This window comes from Prunus avium, chromosome 1 (genome assembly GCF_965620075.1).
Source record: "Prunus avium chromosome 1, drPruAviu1.hap1.1, whole genome shotgun sequence".
Lineage (NCBI taxonomy): Eukaryota > Viridiplantae > Streptophyta > Magnoliopsida > Rosales > Rosaceae > Prunus > Prunus avium.
The window spans coordinates 34,044,018-34,061,590 of record NC_142284.1 but is presented as its reverse complement, the minus strand read 5'-3'; the positions used below and the strand labels follow the sequence as shown (position 1 = coordinate 34,061,590).

The following is a 17,573-nucleotide window of genomic DNA, read 5'->3' as shown; positions in this document are numbered from 1 at the left end:
TTTGGAACGAACTGCCTTTGAACTTGAATTGTCCAATTTCTTACACCTATTCATCTCGGATAGTGCACAAAAGTTGGGCAACATCATAATATGGTGGGAGGAGTCATTTGGTTAATTGTGAGTGCAATCGGATCTCTAGAACTACCCAATACACCAACCACCCCAATTAGGAACGAAGTGCCATTGAACTTGAATTGCCCAATTTCTTACGCCTATTGCTTTTGGATCGAGCCCAAAACTTGGGCAACATCATAATGTGGTGGGACGAGTCATTTGGTTAAATTTGAGTGAAATCCGATCTCTAGAACATCCCAAAACACCAACCACTCCAACTAGGAACGAACTGTCGTTGAACTTGAATTGTCCAATTTCTTACACCTATTGATTCCGGATCGAGCGCAAAACTTGGGCAACATCATAATATGGTGGGAGGAGTCATGTGGTTAATTTTGAGTGAAATCCGATCTCTAGAACTACCAAATACGACTACCACCCGAATATGGAACAAACTGCCTTCGAACTTGAATTGTGCATTTTCTTACAACTATTGATTTCGGATCGAGCCCAAAACTTGGGCAACATCATAATATGGTGGGAGGAGTCATTTGGTTAAGTTTGAGTGAAATCCGATCTCTAGAACATCCCAAAACACCAACCACTCCAATTAAGTACGAACTGCCTTCGAACTTGGATTGTCCAATTTCTTACACCTATTGATTTCGGATCGAGTCGAAAACTGGGAGAACATCATAATGTGGTGGGAGGAGTCATTTGGTTATGTTTGAGTGAAATCCGATCTCTAGAACTACCCAAAACACCAACCACTCCAATTAGGAATGAACTGCCTTTGAACTTGAATTGTCCAATTTTTACACCTATTGATTTCGGATCGAGCCCAAAACTTGGGCAACATCATAATATGGTGGGAGAAGTCATTTTTTTAGTTTTGAGTGAAATCCGATCTCTAGAACTATGGAATACACCATCCACTCCGTTTAGGAACAAACTGCGTTTGAGTGAAATCCAATCTCTAGAACTACCCAAAACACCTACCACTCCAATCTGGAACGAACTGCCTTTGAACTTGACTTGTCTAATTTCTTACACCTATTGATTTCGTATCGAGCCCAAAACTTGGGCAATATCATAATATGGTGGCAGGAGTCATTTGGTTAGTTTTGAGTGAAATCTGATCTCTAGAACTATAAAATACACCAACCACTCCGATTAGGAACGAACTGCGTTTGAACATCAATTGTCCAATTTCTTACACCTATTGAGTTCGGATTGAGCACAAACATGGGCAACAAGACAATATGGTGGGAGGAGTCATTTGGTTAAGTTTGAGTGAAATCCGATCAATAGAACTACCCAAAACACCAACCACTCCAATTCGAAACGAACTACCTTTGAACTTCTTAAACTTATTGATTTCAGATCGAGCCCAAAACTTGGGCAACATCATAATATGGTGGGAGGAGTCATGACAGGACCCGACCCAAATTCCACTTTGGAATCCGAGCCGGACCCTGTTTGTGTCCGACACCTGGCAAGTGCCGAGCACCAAAGACCTAATTGCCCTTCCAGTCAACTTTCTAAAACTGGGGTTTGACTTTTGCTGAAAAATTCAGCAAGGTCTCCCCTGCAGTTAAACCAATCCCAAGATTACACCTGTCAAACATGCATATAAAAATATACACCAACTGCCAGCATACCAAAAATTTACATACTAACAGTTAGACAAGTGTTCTAGGGCAATATCAGAGCTCTACACAGATTAGGGTACAAGTATAAAATAATTAAACAAAATCCTACTTAGTCAAGGAAGGTGGCAGAAGATGGACTCGGCCCGGTGGTGGCTCACTGTGCACGCTTACTGCCTGGGGGCGCAAAACATTAAAAAGGGTGAGTGGACCAAAAACAAAGTTTTAGAAAAAAAATAGTATAAGAACATACTAACCCCTCTGTAAAAACAGTTAAGAAACTATAACATTTCTTTATTCGTAATTGTACTGAAATCAATGTAATCATATATATATCAATCATATACTTGATCAATTATTAAGTCTCTGAAAACATTGAAAACACTTTAAATCTACCACCTAGGTGTACCCATTTAGTAATCCGTCAATTCCTTATAATCCGTCAATTCCTTTATTTTCCGTCAATTCCATATAATCCGTCAATTCCATACTTGTGCCACCGAAGTGACACATCCTAGCAGACCTCGGGAAACACAAGTCACCCGAGCCGCAATCCTAGCAGATTCAGGGAACACTTGGTCGGCCTGATCCGCAATCCTAGCAGAATTCAGGGGACACTTGGTCGGCCTGATCCGCAATCCTAGCAGAATTCAGGGGACACTTGGTCGGCCTGATCCGCAATCCTAGCACCACACGGTTCGAGCGTCCCCGAGACTCGTGGGGCTGTGTCAAGCATGCTGACATACCCGAAGGCAACTGGATGTCCGTCGACATCATTATAACTGAAGGCAACATAATATTATTCCGAAGGCAACTTTATTTCCGAGGCAACATTTATTATACTGAAGGCAACCTTGGGTACCTATGGTGGCTTAAAATAAATGTATATATATATAATTCTTGAAAAAGATTAAAGTTTATAAAACTACTTATAAAACTATTCCTTAAATCCTGCTGCCATTTAATCTGATAATACCTCAGTTCTAACTTTCCAAATCCCTTTTTAAATGTTCCACTAGGCAGCACATAAATACACAGAAATATTTAAATCTATCAAGTCATGCTAGGAAAGCTGTATTCAGTAAAACTTATTCAAGATCAAATAATGAAATAAAAATGCATAAAACGTTTATAAAACAAACAGTCCACTCACAGATACTCTGAGCTAGCTGGACCCTTTGAAGGTCCCTCCTGCGGGTCACCTGGTGCCCGGGTGCCTGTATAACCATCATGAATATTTTATTAATAAATCTGCTCAGGAAAATAATATTAAATTAAAAACCCTGACCCCCGGCTCCTAAAAGTGCGTGCATCACTTTAAAAGTCATTCCTATGCCCACATTAGCTTTTCCTCTCAGTGGACACGCTTTAGAAGTATCTCGGGACTCAAAAGCGATAAAGTCCCTAAAAGTCAACTCGGGACCCCGTGGGGTCCACGACCTCAGAATTCCAATCCGATCATTCCTAGAGGTTCCAATAGGCCTAGGACACATGTCCCGAAAGTTTGGTCTTGATCGGACGGTTGGATTGCTCACGATCGCACGATCGGACGTATGAGTGATTTTCTGTAATCCTAGCCCTAGGGTTGGCCTTTTCGGAGTATCCGAGACTCCGATTGACGATCCTTTGAATCCTACACGATCCTGAAATTACCTAGAACGACATACTCCAGTTTGACTACGATCCAACGGTCCGAACGTATTGAACCCGGAAAACGCACACTATGCGAGATCCGTTCGGGGTTCAAACGTTATCCGAATTGAGATCCGCGAAATCCTACGCGCTCGTGAGGACACTAGGATCGTTCTGGGACCAAGAGTGGTCCCTGCTACCTGGCCCACGCTCCGCCCACGCGCCGGCCGCGCGTGGGTGTGCCTAACAATTTCCGGCGACCGGAAAATCTCTAAACCGCCGGCCCAAACTCCTAGTCTAGGTAAAACACCAAATTTGGAACCACTTTTGTTCTTGGACTAAGGCCAAAAAGTGACCGGAAGTGACTGATTCCGGCATCCTAAGCTCGGCAGAAACTTAACTCAAAAATTAACCTCTTAAACCTGAAAATCTCTCCAATCCTACCCAACCATCAGCTAGAGCATGAAAACCAGTCGAAAAACCATACCTAATCCGTCCGATTTGGTGGCCGGAGGAGGGAGTTTGAGGGATTTGCAAATCGGAGAAAATCTGCCGCGATTTTCTTATTTTTCTGGCAGCTTCGTGGCAGCTGGACGGCGGAGCAGGCTGGCTGGGTTGCGGAGGTGGCGGCGGTGCTTCCTTGGCTGGTCCGGTGAGGTGTGGTGGCGGCTGGAGGTGGCTGCAAATTGGGGAGGGTGGCGGCTGAACAATCGAGAGGGAGAGAGAGAAGAGATGTGGGGAGAGAGAGAGTGAGGAGAGAGAGAAGAAATCTGGTTTTTTTAAAAATCTGACTTTTTTTTCCAAAATTTCAATTTTGCCCTTTTTCGTATTTTGATCGTATTATCTTCAATACGACTCGGAATTGAGCCCATTACGTTTCTACGGACTCGTTTTGTCGTGCTCTATGCAATGGTACAAGTGGATTTTCCAAATTCTTTCTCGGTCAAAAAGTCAACTTAAAACCTAATAAATTATTCCGAGGGTAGTTTAGTCTTTTCCTTCATTAAATTAATAGTTAAATAATAATTAAGGTTTGGGTTGTTACAATCTACCCCCCTTATGAAAATTTCGTCCTCGAAATTTACGTACTTGTCACTCGAAGAGGTAAGTATACTGGGCCAGCACCTGTTCTTCAGGTCCCCAAGTGGCCTCTTCCACATCGTGACTCCTCCACAAGACCTTCACTAGTGGAATCTCTCTAGATCGAAGCAGTTGCATCTTCCGATCCATAATCTGAACAGGCTGCTCCACAAAACTTAAATCATCCTTCAACTTTATGGGTTGTTCTTCCAAGACATGGGATGGGTCTGAAATATACTTTCGGAGCATAGATACGTGAAATACGTCATGTAGACGGGAAATATCTGCTGGAAGTCCAGTCTGTAAGCTACTGGGCCCACACGCTAAACATTCTCATATAGCCCAACATAGTGATGGCTTAGTTTTCCTCGTTTCCCAAATCTCACTATGCCTTTCCAAGGCGACAATTTCAAAAAAATACCCAGTCACCAACCTCAAACTGAAGATCTTTCCTCCTGTTATTTGCGTAACTCTTTTGTCTTTCTTGGGCCACCTTGAGCATTTCTCTAATTGTTTATACATGTTTCATTGTCCTTTCAACATCCCCAGATACCCGTAACTTGTGCTCGCCCACTTCATCCCAATACAAAGGTGTTCTACAATGTTTCCCGTACAAGGCATCAAATGGTGACATTCCTATACTCTCCTGAAAACTGTTAATATAGACAAACTCCATGAGTGGCAATTTCTCATCCCAGTTACCCCGAAACTGCAATGCACATGCTCTCAACAAATTTTCTAAAGTCTGAATCATCCTTTCAGACTGACCATCTGTCTGGGGGTGGAACGCAGTTCCGAACTGCAACTGGGTCTCAAATGCCTCCTGTAACTTCATCCAAAAATGGGACGTGAACCGAGGACCTCTATCGGAAATAATGGACACTGATGCTCCATGGAGTCTCACTATCTCATCAATAAAAATCTTGGCCAACTTATTCAAGGTATAGTTTGCTCTCATCGGCAGAAAGTGAGCTGACTTAGTGAGTCGATCCACAATTACTCATATTCCATCATCCTTGTCCTTTGTCCGAGGAAGTTTGAACACAAAATTCATAGTAATGTGCTCCCATTTCCACTCGGGAATCGAAAGTGGTTGCAACAATCCGAATGGTTTCTGCCACTCTGCCTTGACTGGCCGACAAATTAAACACCTACTGACGTACTCTGCAATCTGTTTCTTCCAGAAAGGCCACCAATAATGCTCTCAGAGTACGATACATCTTGGTGTGGCCAAGGTACATGGCAAAGGCCGAGCAATGGGCCTCCTCAAGAATTTCCCTTTTTAAGGTCTCATCCTCAGGAACATACAATCTTGTTCCTACCATCAAAGTCCTATCATTCTTTACTGAGTAATATGTCCTAGTGCCATTCTCAACCTCTAATCTCAGTATACGAACTAGTGGATCTTGAGACTGAGCTTTACTTAATCGCTCCACTAGCACTGGTTTCACATTGAGAGTAGCTAACAGTGCTCCTTGATCATCCATACCTAGCCCAACTCTCAATTTCCTCCTTTCCACCAACTATGGCAGACACCTCCCTCGAAAATGAGGTACCGATCCCGAGAACTTCCTGCTGAGGATATCAGCTACCATATTTACTCTCCCTGGGTGATGCTCGATAATTCCCTCATAGTCTTTCATAACTCTAGCCATCTCCTTTGCCTCAAGTTCAATTCCCTCTGGGTGAACAGATACTTCAACTCTTAAGATCCTTAAATGTCTAGCACATTTCCCCATAAAGATAGTGTCGTCAAAACTTCAGAGCAAACACTACTGCGGCAAGATCCAAATCATGAGTAGGATAGTTCAACTCATACTTCTTAAGTTGTCTAGAAGCATAAGCAATTACCCTACCATGCTGCATCAGCACACAACCTACTCCTTGTCAGGATGCGTTACTGTATTTTACGAAGTTTCCTGTCTCGTCCAGAAGTGTTAATACCGGAGCGGTGGTCAACCTGTTCTCGAGTTCGTTAAAACTCTCTTCACACTCATCTGACCATTCCAATTGATGCATTTTCTTGTCAAACGAGTGAGAGTTGTTGCTATAATAGAGAAACCCTCCACAAAGCGACGATAGTAACCTGTTAACCCCAGGAAACTCCGTATCTCAGTAACATTGGTTGGTCGTGGCCAATACACTACTGCCTCAACTTTATGGAGATCCACAAAAACACCCTCTGCAGAAAACACGTGCCCCAAGAAGCTCACTCTGTCCAACCAAAACTGACACTTGCTGAACTTGGGCAACATCATAATATGGTGGGAGGAGTCATTTGGTTGAGTTTGAGTGAAATCCAATCTCTAGAACTACCCAAAACAAAAACCACTCCAATTAGGAACGAACTGCCTTCGGACTTGAGTTGTCCAATTTCTTACACCTATTGATTTCGGATCGAGCCCAAAACTTCAGCAACATCATAATATGGTGGGAGGAGTCATTTGGTTAGTTTTGATTGAAATCCGATCTCTAGAACTATGGAATACACCAACCACTCCGATTAGGAACGAACTGCCTTTGAACATAAATTGTCCAATTTCTTACACCTATTGATTTCGGATCGAGCCCAAAACTTGGGCAACATCATAATATGGTGGGAGGAGTCATTTGGTTAAGTTTGAGTGAAATCCGATCTCTAGAACTACCCAAAACACCAACCACTCCAATTAGGAACGAACTGCTTTTGAACTTGAATTGTCCAATTTCTTACACCTATTGATTTCGGATCGAGCCCAAAACTTGGGCAACATCATAATATGGTGGGAGGAGTTATTTGGTTTGTTTTGAAGGAAATCCGATCTTTAGAACTATAGAATACACCAACCACTCCGATTAGGAACGAACTGCCTTTGAACATAAATTGCCCAGTTTCTTACACCTATTGATTTCAGATCGAGCCCAAAAGTTGGACAACAACACAATATGGTGGGAGGTGTCATTTGGTTAAGTTCGAGTGAAATCCGATCCCTAGAACTACCCAAAACACCAACCACTCCAATTGGGAACGAACTGCTTTTGAACTTGAATTGTCCAATTCCTTACACCTATTGATTTTGGATCGAGCCCAAAACTTGGGCAACATCATGATATGGTGGGAGGAGTCATTTGGTTAGTTTTGAGTGAAATCCGAACTCTAGAACTATGGAATACACCAACCACTCCGATATGAAACGAACTGCCTTTGAACATGAATTGTCCAATTTCTTACACCTATTGATTTCGGATCGAGCCCAAAACTTGGGCAACATCATAATACGGTGGGAGGAGTCATTTGATTTGTTTTGAGTGAAATCCGATCTCTGGAACTATAGAATACACCAACCAATCCGATTAGGAACGAACTGCCTTTGAACATAAATTGTCCAATTTCTTACACCTATTGATTTCGGATCGAGCACAAAACTTGGGCAACATCATAATATGGTGGGAGGTGTCATTTGGTTAAGTTTGAGTGAAATCTGATCTCTAGAACTATCCAAAACACCAACCACTCCAATTAGGAACGAACTGCCTTTGAACTTAAATTGTCCAATTTCTTACACCTATTGATTTCAGATCGAGCCCAAAACTTGAGCAACAACATAATATGGTGGGACGTGTCATTTGGTTAAGTTTGAGTGAAATCTGATCTCTAGAACTACCCAAAACACGAACCACTCCAATTAGGAACGAACTGCCTTTGAACTTGAATTGTCCAATTTCTTACACGTATTGATTTCAGATCGAGCCCAAAACTAGGGCAACATCATAATATGGTTGGAGCAGTCATTTGGTTAACTTTGAGTGCAATCCGACCTCTAGAACTACCCAAAACACCAACCACTCCAATTAGGAACGAACTGTCTTTGAACTTGAATTGTCCAATTTCTTACACCTATTGACTTCGGATCGAGCCCAGAACTTGGGCAACATCATAATATGGTGGGAGGATGTTGAGTAGATTTCAGTTGCACCAAAATGGATTAAGCTGCATCCTCAACTTGTGATACTCGCAAGTGCACGAGCCGTTCGGTAGTATAGCGTATGTAAGTGCGAGGTCGATCCCACGAGGATTGGTGATTGAATGATCCCATTCATTTCTCCTGCACAAAACAGAAATGAAAAAAAAGGAAATAAATAAAACAAGAAAAAGGAAATACCTCACGCAAATAAGTTCCCAAGTTCAATTAGATTAATGGATTGGTTCTAGCTAAAGTATGATTAAGCCATGGTGTGTGGTCATAACCTTGTGTTCCTAATTCCCTAATTTGATCATTTGTTGTCTAATCTAAAATTAAGCATTAGGAACCCATTAAGCATAGAAGAACAATTTAAACAACCAAGCATGTATCTAATCCCTGTTGTCGAATGTCCATACATACTCTTCCTATTCATAGTTCAATTCGAATTAAAGCATGGTGTATACTCTTAATTCAAACCAAGATAGCTAACATGCAAGCCTAAATTGTGATCAATCATTCAAACTAGCATATTAACTTATAAGCATAATGAATAAGAACAAAAACCATAATTGAAACTTGGAAACTAATTCAACTTGAAAACTTAAGGAAAGAATTTACATAATGAAAAGTAAAGTGGAACTAAGAAAAACTTAAGGAAAATTTCAACACAAAAGATTTCATTACAACAATTGAAAACTAGAAAATGAAACTAAGAGAATTTGAGGAAGAGAAGGGAAGGGAGCTCTAGAGAAGTGTTTGAGAGCTCCCCCCCTTGGGGTGTGTTTACAATCTTAGAGAACCTCCCTATTTATAGGCCTAAGGAAGTGAAAAATCTGAATTCAATATGGCTAATGCATACAACACTTGTTTTATAAAATCTGAAATGGTTGATGCACTTGTATTAGAAAATTTGAATTGGTTGATGCACTTCACCAATAAATCCCACCAGCAGCCCTAGCTCATCTTCATGTCACCATGACCAAGCTTCCAACCAGCTCAATAGCTCATGCCTAGCTCACCATGACCAAGCTTCCAACCAGAAACAATAGCTCATCCTGAGGTCAGCATGACCAGCAACTTCAAGGGCTTACGAATTGGGCTTCCCTTAAGCAAATTAAGACTTTAAGCACTCAAACTTGAAGTTCAGAATGTCTTCTTTCAATCCATATATCATTTGGGCCAATCCAAGGTCGGAGGAGGAAGTTAAGGCCAAAACAAATTGCTAACTCATTTTGCGCGCTGATAAAATCCATCCTGAGCATGGCTCTGTGTTTGCTAGGTAACAGACTCCATATTTATCCAATGGGGCTGAAGTTTGGATATGTTATAGTAAATACCCATTGGACCAACTTTGATGAAGAATGCGGCCTCATCCGAGCTGTGTAGGTTGCTGAAACAAATCTTGTAATGTGACCTACGGAACTGGACTGGCAGGGGGCTGTAGCCAAAATGAGTTTGTCTTTAAGCTCTTCATCCATTCATCCAAATTAGGCCTTAATATGCTTGAATTGCATGAATTATGCTCTCTTGCTCTTTTTGCCTACAAAACACACAAAGAGAGGCAAATAACATAGAAATCTAGGAAACTAAGCAAAAGAAGTAAGTAAATTTGGGCATGTATATGTATGAAATTATGAGCTTAACACACCCCCAAACTTAGATTTTGCTAGTCCTCGAGCAAAACAAAAGAAAAACAAAGCTAAAAACAAAACAAGAAGTTAACTAGACCACTTTCGTAGGTAACTCGATTGCATTGAGCCTATGCAACAAGCCTTTAAACCTCTAGGTATCCCTAGTAGGAGGAGTTGTGTCTCCTAAGGGTTTAACAGATACGATACCCACAAATGTTTTACTGACTCTACAAAACAAAGTAGTTAGAAAACTTAATAGATTTGTTAGCCCTTAAGCAAAACAAAACAAAACAAAATACAAAAACCGTTAACCTTCCAACCGGACAAAAATGTTAAACTTCATAGACATGGCTCAACAAGGAACAAAACAAGCACTAAGGAAGTTCTAAACATTATTCAAGTGCTACCACAATCTCACAAAAAATCATGCTCAAGGTGTGTGTGTGAAATAGCCATGAAGATACAACTCATGCTTCTCAAACAACGATATGAATTCCTGCAAGAATGAACACAAGTTTGCCAAGCTAAACCAAAATCAATAGGACTTTACTCATGGATGTAATGTAATGGTTAGAAAAGGAATGGATATTGAAACACAAAGTCTAAGGAACAAAGTAGAGCATGTCATATAAACAAGATCATTGACATTTGAAATGTAAGGCACATAAATTGAATAGCTCACAACTCCAGATTTTGCAATTGAATCACTTCACAATTTGATTTTGATATTTACACACTTTGTATAATATTTGGCCCAATTTTGCGGCTCTTTACCCTAGATCACCTTGATTTCTCCTTATATCACCCTAGGGTCGTGACTACATTGGCCACACTTCTTTTCTCTTTTTATTTTCAATTTTTTATAGCTCATTTATTGCCTTGAATACATTACAATCTCAAATACAATCATACTCTACATGTTCCCTAGATGGTAGGATGTTTAATGGATGATAAGGTGATAGAAAGAAATGGCTAAGTGTTTGGGCACAAAAGGGTTTACAATGGAATATGTATTGTATGGGTTGATGGAGGAAAAAGAAAGAGGCTTAACAAAGATGGCCTAAATCATATCTTAGTTATAAACTTGACATTCCAGTGAATCACACAAGCAAAAATGCATACAATTGGGTAAGACATGCAAGAGTTGTATAATCTTGGCTAAAGTGCATAGAAAGCTCAAGCATAATTATGTGAGACTTAGCTAGCAAAAGAATAAGATTCAGACCTAACATAATGCTTATCAAATACCTAAGAGCCATATTAGAAGTTAGACTCAAGATTTATCATTGGTGTGGGAAGGAAAACTGAAAATGACTCAAAGAAAAGAAACATAAAAGAAAAACGTGAGGTTTCAAATTGCTATTCTGCTCAATTTCAACATATAATCTGTTTTGACATGTAACTTTCAAACCACTTGGTCAAATTTAACGTTCTTTACGTCGTTGGATTCAGCATGAAAAAATGAAGAACACAGCGCGGACCAAACTTTCAAAACAGTAGCAGAAAAAAAAAATTTAGCAATGAAGAAGCCTACGTTTTCAAACACAAACACACAAACTAAAAAACTTTCCAGCACCCCCAAACTTAAATGAAGCATTGTCCTCAATGTTAAAGCAAAGTAAAGATGATTGAGAACATGTAAATGATAAGGGGAAAAGTTAAGAAGAAGGTTTAGAAAGAAAAAAAAAATGAATATATAAGCAACTCACGGATGACCAATTAAGGGCCTCAGAAAACACAGCCAGGGGATCCGGGAAGGTTGGACGGGTCACAATGGTCCCGCTTAAAACCCAAACTTCTTAGACAGCGAAGGTGTCGCCTAAAGAATTCCTAGACACTGTATTGACGGAAGTGCTCACTGGAGTTACCATAAGTCAGCTCATATGAAAAATCTTTTTAAATTTTTAAATTTTTTATTTTTTTAAATTTTTATAAAAAAAGAAACAGAAATTTAAAATAATAACAAGTAAAGAGAAAGGATTGAAATGCTCCCCCTTGAAGCGATTAGGTCGAGCGTGATGCATTTGGACGTCGCGACTTCTCCCACTACTCCACACTTCCTATCTTTGAAGTTGCCATCTCTCTCCATTTTTATTGAGCTATTTACATTGCTAAAACAAACACACACAAAAACTTGAAACGGAATTAAAGGATTACGAAATATAAAAAAAAAAAACTAAAAATGAAAAGGAAAAATCAACACAAGTCCAATTCCATGCTTCAAAGCAACAAGCACCAATGGGTTGTGTAAGCTGGGACTTAAACCCAGTTCTCTTGCTTGTTGGGCAATTGTCCTTTTATGTTGGACTACAAACACAACTTGTCCATTAACGTCATTAACTTTAAAACTTGAAATTGTCCAGTTAAGGAAAAAATAATAATAATAAAGTAGGAAAGCCAAATAGAATCAAACAATGTTACCGATCCCCGGCAACGGCGCCAAAAACTTGTTGTGTACATTTCAGCTGCACCAAAATGGATTAAGCTGCATCCTCAACTTGTGATACTCGCAAGTGCACGAGCCGTTCGGTAGTATAGCGTATGTAAGTGCGAGGTCGATCCCACGAGGATTGGGGATTGAATGATCCCATTCATTTCTCCTACACAAAACAGAAATGAAAAAAAAGGAAATAAATAAAACAAGAAAAAGGAAATACCTCAAGCAAATAAGTTCTCAAGTTCAATTAGATTAATGGATTGGTTCTAGCTAAAGTATGATTAAGCCATGGTGTGTGGTCATAACCTTGTGTTCCTAATTCCCTAATTTGATCATTTGTTGTCTAACCTAAAATTAAGCATTAGGAACCCATTAAGCATAGAAGAACAATTTAAACAACCAAGCATGTATCTAATCCCTGTTGTCGAATGTCCATACATACTCTTCCTATTCATAGTTCAATTCGAATTAAAGCATGGTGTATACTCTTAATTCAAACCAAGATAGCTAACATGCAAGCCTAAATTGTGATAAATCATTCAAACTAGCATATTAACTTATAAGCATAATGAATAAGAACAAAAACCATAATTGAAACTTGGAAACTAATTCAACTTGAAAACTTAAGGAAAGAATTTACATAATGAAAAGTAAAGTGGAACTAAGAAAAACTTAAGGAAAATTTCAACACAAAAGATTTCATTACAACAATTGAAAACTAGAAAATGAAACTAAGAGAATTTGAGGAAGAGAAGGGAAGGGAGCTCTAGAGAAGTGTTTGAGAGCTCCCCCCCTTGGGGTGTGTTTACAAGCTTAGAGAACCTCCCTATTTATAGGCCTAAGGAAGTGAAAAATCTGAATTCAATATGGCTAATGCATACAACACTTGTTTTATAAAATCTGAAATGGTTGATGCACTTGTATTAGAAAATTTGAATTGGTTGATGCACTTCACCAATAAATCCCACCAGCAGCCCTAGCTCATCTTCATGTCACCATGACCAAGCTTCCAACCAGCTCAATAGCTCATGCCTAGCTCACCATGACCAAGCTTCCAACCAGAAACAATAGCTCATTCTGAGGTCAGCATGACCAGCAACTTCAAGGGCTTACGAATTGGGCTTCCCTTAAGCAAATTAAGACTTTAAGCACTCAAACTTGAAGTTCAGAATGTCTTCTTTCCAGGCATATATCATTTGGGCCAATCCAAGGTTGGAGGAGGAAGTTAAGGCTAAAACAAATTGCTAACTCATTTTGCGCGCTGATAAAATCCATCCTGAGCATGGCTCTGTGTTTGCTAGGTAACAGACTCCATATTTATCCAATGGGGCTGCATTTTGGATATGTTATAGTACACACCCATTGGAACAACTTTCATGAAGAATGCAGCCTCATCCGAGCTGTGTAGGTTGCTGAAACAAATCTTGTAATGTGACCTACGGAACTGGACTGGCAGGGGGCTGTAGCCAAAATGAGTTTGTCTTTAAGCTCTTCATCCATTCATCCAAATTAGGCCTTAACATGCTTGAATTGCATGAATTATGCTCTCTTGCTCTTTTTGCCTACAAAACACACAAAGAGAGGCAAATAACATAGAAATCTAGGAAACTAAGCAAAAGAAGTAAGTAAATTTGGGCATGTATATGTATGAAATTATGAGCTTAACAGAGGAGTCATATGGTTAGTTTTGAGTGAAATCCGATCTCTAGAACTATGGAATACACCAACCACTCCGATTAGGAACGAACTGCCTTAGAAGATAAATTGTCCAATTTCTTACACCTACTGATTTCGGATCGAGCCCAAAACTTGGGCAACATCATAATATGGTGGGAGGAGTCATTTGGTTATGTTTGATTGAAATCCGATCTCTAGAAGTACCCAAAACACCAACCACTCCAATTAGGAACGAACTGCCTTTGAACTTGAATTGTCCAATTTCTTACACCTAATTGTATATCATTTTGTACCCCTCTAGCTTATGATTTGGTTATGTTATTGAGTTAAACTTGTGCTTTTAATCCCTTTTCTGTTTATCATTCAGTTAGCAAAATGGTGCAAAAACGAGCAGACTGAGTTAGCAATTTTTTTCGGCCTTAACTTCCTCCTCCCAACATGTATTGGCCCAATTAATATGTGGTTGGAAAGAAGAGATTCTGAACTGCAAGATGGACTGCTAAAAAGTATCAATTGATGAAGCCAAGCCCAATCCATGGGCCCATAAAAATGCACACCATACATTCCAGTCTATTTTCGGCAGTCAACTTGCAAGGCCCAAAACGTACACTTATACTGCTCAGATGGGAATACATTCTTCATCAAAGTTGTTCCAATGGGTGTCTATTATGATATATCCAAATTTGAGCCCCATTGGATACATATTGAAATCTCAGGCCTTCATACACCAAGCCTGGTTCAGCAGCATCTTTTATTTCCAGCAACCAAAAGAAAACCCACATGGGTTGGCAGCAAAAGGCAGCCACAATTGAACACCCATGTGAAGAAAGCTTGAGGTGCAGCAAAAGAATTATGGGATGGGATTGATTCCAACCACACTAACATAGACAAGATGAAGTGGGAGTTATGGGTTGTATTAAATGAGGAATGGTGGTGTTGGATTTCATCATGATGTTCCTCCCTCTTAGCCCTATAAATAGAGGAGTCTTCAAGCTACAAACTTCACTTCAGCCATCCTCCACACTTCCATCATTCCATCAACACATCCAGAAATCATCCTCATACATTCCCACAACCCCAAACACTCAACCAATCAACCCAATACTCTAAACTGCCCCAAAATCACCAAAACAGCTCCAGAAAACCTCCCTTCCATTTCCCTACGAATTTCCTCTTTCTCAGCCATCACCACTCACTCAAACTCATCCCAAATCACCTCCATATCCTTCATACATCCTTCTAGATGTGGAGAAGCTCTTGGAGAAGCATTGGACACCACAAGAACTTCAGAAAAGGGTTTTTCTACTCTTATGGCATTCATTATGTTTTCCCATTTCTGTTTTAGTTTCTTTTCCATTATGAGTAGCTAAATCCATAACTAGGGCTTCGATGTAACCTAACATGAATATTCTGGGTTTATAAGTTTCAAGTTTGGAGTTTCAAGTTTGATTCATGATTCATGTTCTTATTCATTATGCTTATAAGTTAACATGCTTGTTTGAATGATTGATCACCATTAGAACTTGTTTGTTAACTATCTTAGTTTGAATTAAGAGTAGACACCATGCTTTAATTCGAATTGAACTATGAATAGGAAGAGTATGTATGGACATTCGACAACAGGGATTAGATACATGCTTGGTTGTTTAAATTGTTCTTCTATGCTTAATGGGTTCCTAATGCTTAATTTTAGGTTAGACAACAAATGATCAAATTAGGGAATTAGGAACACAAGGTTAGGACCAAACACCATGGCCTAATCATACTTTAGCTAGAATCAATCTTTGAATCTGAATTAGACTTGTTACTTGACTCCTTATAACCCAGAATTGAATTGTTATGGTGATTCGAATGCCCTAGTCTCCAAATCTGTTTTCCATCTCTTAAAACCACTTTTTGTTACATTTGTTTACTTGTTTTTGTTTGCAATTTCATTTTGCTTATTTTGTTCAACAATCACAACCACTCTTGCTTTAAATTCTATTTTAGACATAACCTCCTACTTTCTTGAATTTGGTAAGCTAAGTACATAACTAGTTTTAACTTCTCAGTCTTCGTGGGTACGACCTCGTACTTGTCTTGCTATTCTACTAATTGCCCCGTACAATTGCGAGTTAACATAATAATTAACAACAAATTTTGGCGCCGTTGCCGGGGACTGAACGAAAGTTCTTCCCTGGTTATGTGCCCAAGGTTACCCTATTCTTTTTAGTGTTTCTAATTAATCTAATTTTCTATTTCAGGTAGTTTATGTCTAAAAAGCCATTACTTGAACAAGTGACCTCTGAAATTCAGACGAGTGACCTCTCGTTGCAGCCCAGACGAGTGACCTCTGAAATTCAGAGTCGTCTAGAAAGAGAGTTGTCAACTGCAAAAGAGCAACCTCTGGCCACATTTTCAAGTCTTGCTCTCCACACTGAACTTCCTGGTTCTTCACTTTCAAATTCGGAAGCAAGTTCAGACCAAGAAGAAGAAGAAGAGATGGCTGCCAATGAGTTCATGGGAGAACTTGATATCCCAACAATTCCAGCATCTCCTTCAAGCATTTTGCTGCCCACTGTAGCTCGAAATTATGAGCTTAAATCTTCTCATCTTAATATGCTACCTTCCTTTTATGGTTTACCTAATGAAGATCCATTAACTCATATAAGGGATATTTTTAATGTTGTGAGTTCTTTTCCCTTGACAGGTGTGACAGAAGATCAACTTCGAATGAGAGTGTTTCCATACACTTTGAAGGATAAGGCGAAATATTGGTTGAATTCTTTGAAGCCTGGTTCACTCACTACATGGGCTGCCATTCAAAAGAAGTTCTTGGAGAAATACTTCTCCACGCAAAAGACCGACATGCTTAGGGATAAGATCTTGTTATTTGCACAGCAAGATGACGAGTCGTTTTGTGAAGCATGGGAGAGGTTCAATGGGCTGCTCAATCAATGTCCTCATCATGGGATTCCATTGAAGCTTCAAATGCTTTTGTTTTATAAAGGACTAACCCCTTCTAGTCATAATATTGTCACGAATTTTGCAGGTGGTTCTTATAAAACCAAAACTCCAGAAGAAACGTACGAACTCTTTGAGGAGATAGCAATGGAGACCCAACATAAGGATACAAGAGGTAAACGTGTTGTTAGTGGTTCTAATGATGCTTCTAGTGTGCAGATTTCAAAACTGGAACAAAAGCTAGATGCTCTTCTTGCATTAAACTCAAGAAGCCCTCCGAAGGAAGTGTGTAGTATTTGCGAAACTCCTGACCATGCTACCACAGCTTGTCCACTTGGGGCTGGATATCCAGAATTTGTGCAAGAGCAAGCTAAGTTGGTAAATTCCTACAACCAAGGTCCAACAAAAGATCCATACTCTCAAAGTTATAATCCAGGTTGGAGGAATCATCCAAACTTTTTATGGAGGAATACTCAGAATCAAGCCAATCCCCCTTCATTCCAAAAGCCACAACAAACATCATCAT

At 39.7% G+C, this 17,573-nt stretch overlaps 1 protein-coding gene, 1 long non-coding RNA gene and 1 other non-coding gene across 3 annotated transcripts; all 3 read right to left on the bottom strand.

Moving 5' to 3' along the window:
* Positions 1-1,482: 1,482 nt before the first annotated feature.
* On the bottom strand, positions 1,483-4,102 carry LOC148297710 (uncharacterized). The gene is made up of 3 exons (XR_015833116.1): positions 3,823-4,102; positions 2,857-2,920; positions 1,483-1,880 (listed from the first exon to the last, which is right to left on the bottom strand). It is a non-coding gene; the product is annotated as an uncharacterized LOC148297710 (long non-coding RNA).
* A 325-nt stretch (positions 4,103-4,427) lies between these two features.
* On the bottom strand, positions 4,428-5,902 carry LOC110762420 (uncharacterized). The gene is made up of 3 exons (XM_088247821.1): positions 5,579-5,902; positions 4,936-5,124; positions 4,428-4,715 (listed from the first exon to the last, which is right to left on the bottom strand). The coding sequence occupies exons 1-3, from the start codon at positions 5,900-5,902 to the stop codon at positions 4,428-4,430; spliced, it is 801 nt and encodes a 266-aa protein (XP_088103947.1).
* Positions 5,903-16,951: 11,049 nt separating this feature from the next.
* LOC148297709 (small nucleolar RNA R71) lies at positions 16,952-17,058 on the bottom strand. Its single transcript, XR_015833245.1, has one exon. It is a non-coding gene; the product is annotated as a small nucleolar RNA R71 (small nucleolar RNA).
* Positions 17,059-17,573: the final 515 nt, after the last annotated feature.

Excerpts from the sequence above, each read along its gene's own strand:
- LOC110762420 (XM_088247821.1), bottom strand. The coding sequence starts at position 5,902 with ATGGATGATCAAGGAGCACTGTTAGCTACTCTCAATGTGAAACCAGTG. Across the intron at positions 5,125-5,578 it reads TGGAAGAAACAGATTGCAGA|TTTCGGGGTAACTGGGATGA; the intron begins GTACGTCAGTAG and ends TGTGCATTGCAG. Across the intron at positions 4,716-4,935 it reads TTGAAAGGACAATGAAACAT|ACTGGACTTCCAGCAGATAT; the intron begins GTATAAACAATT and ends AGTAGCTTACAG.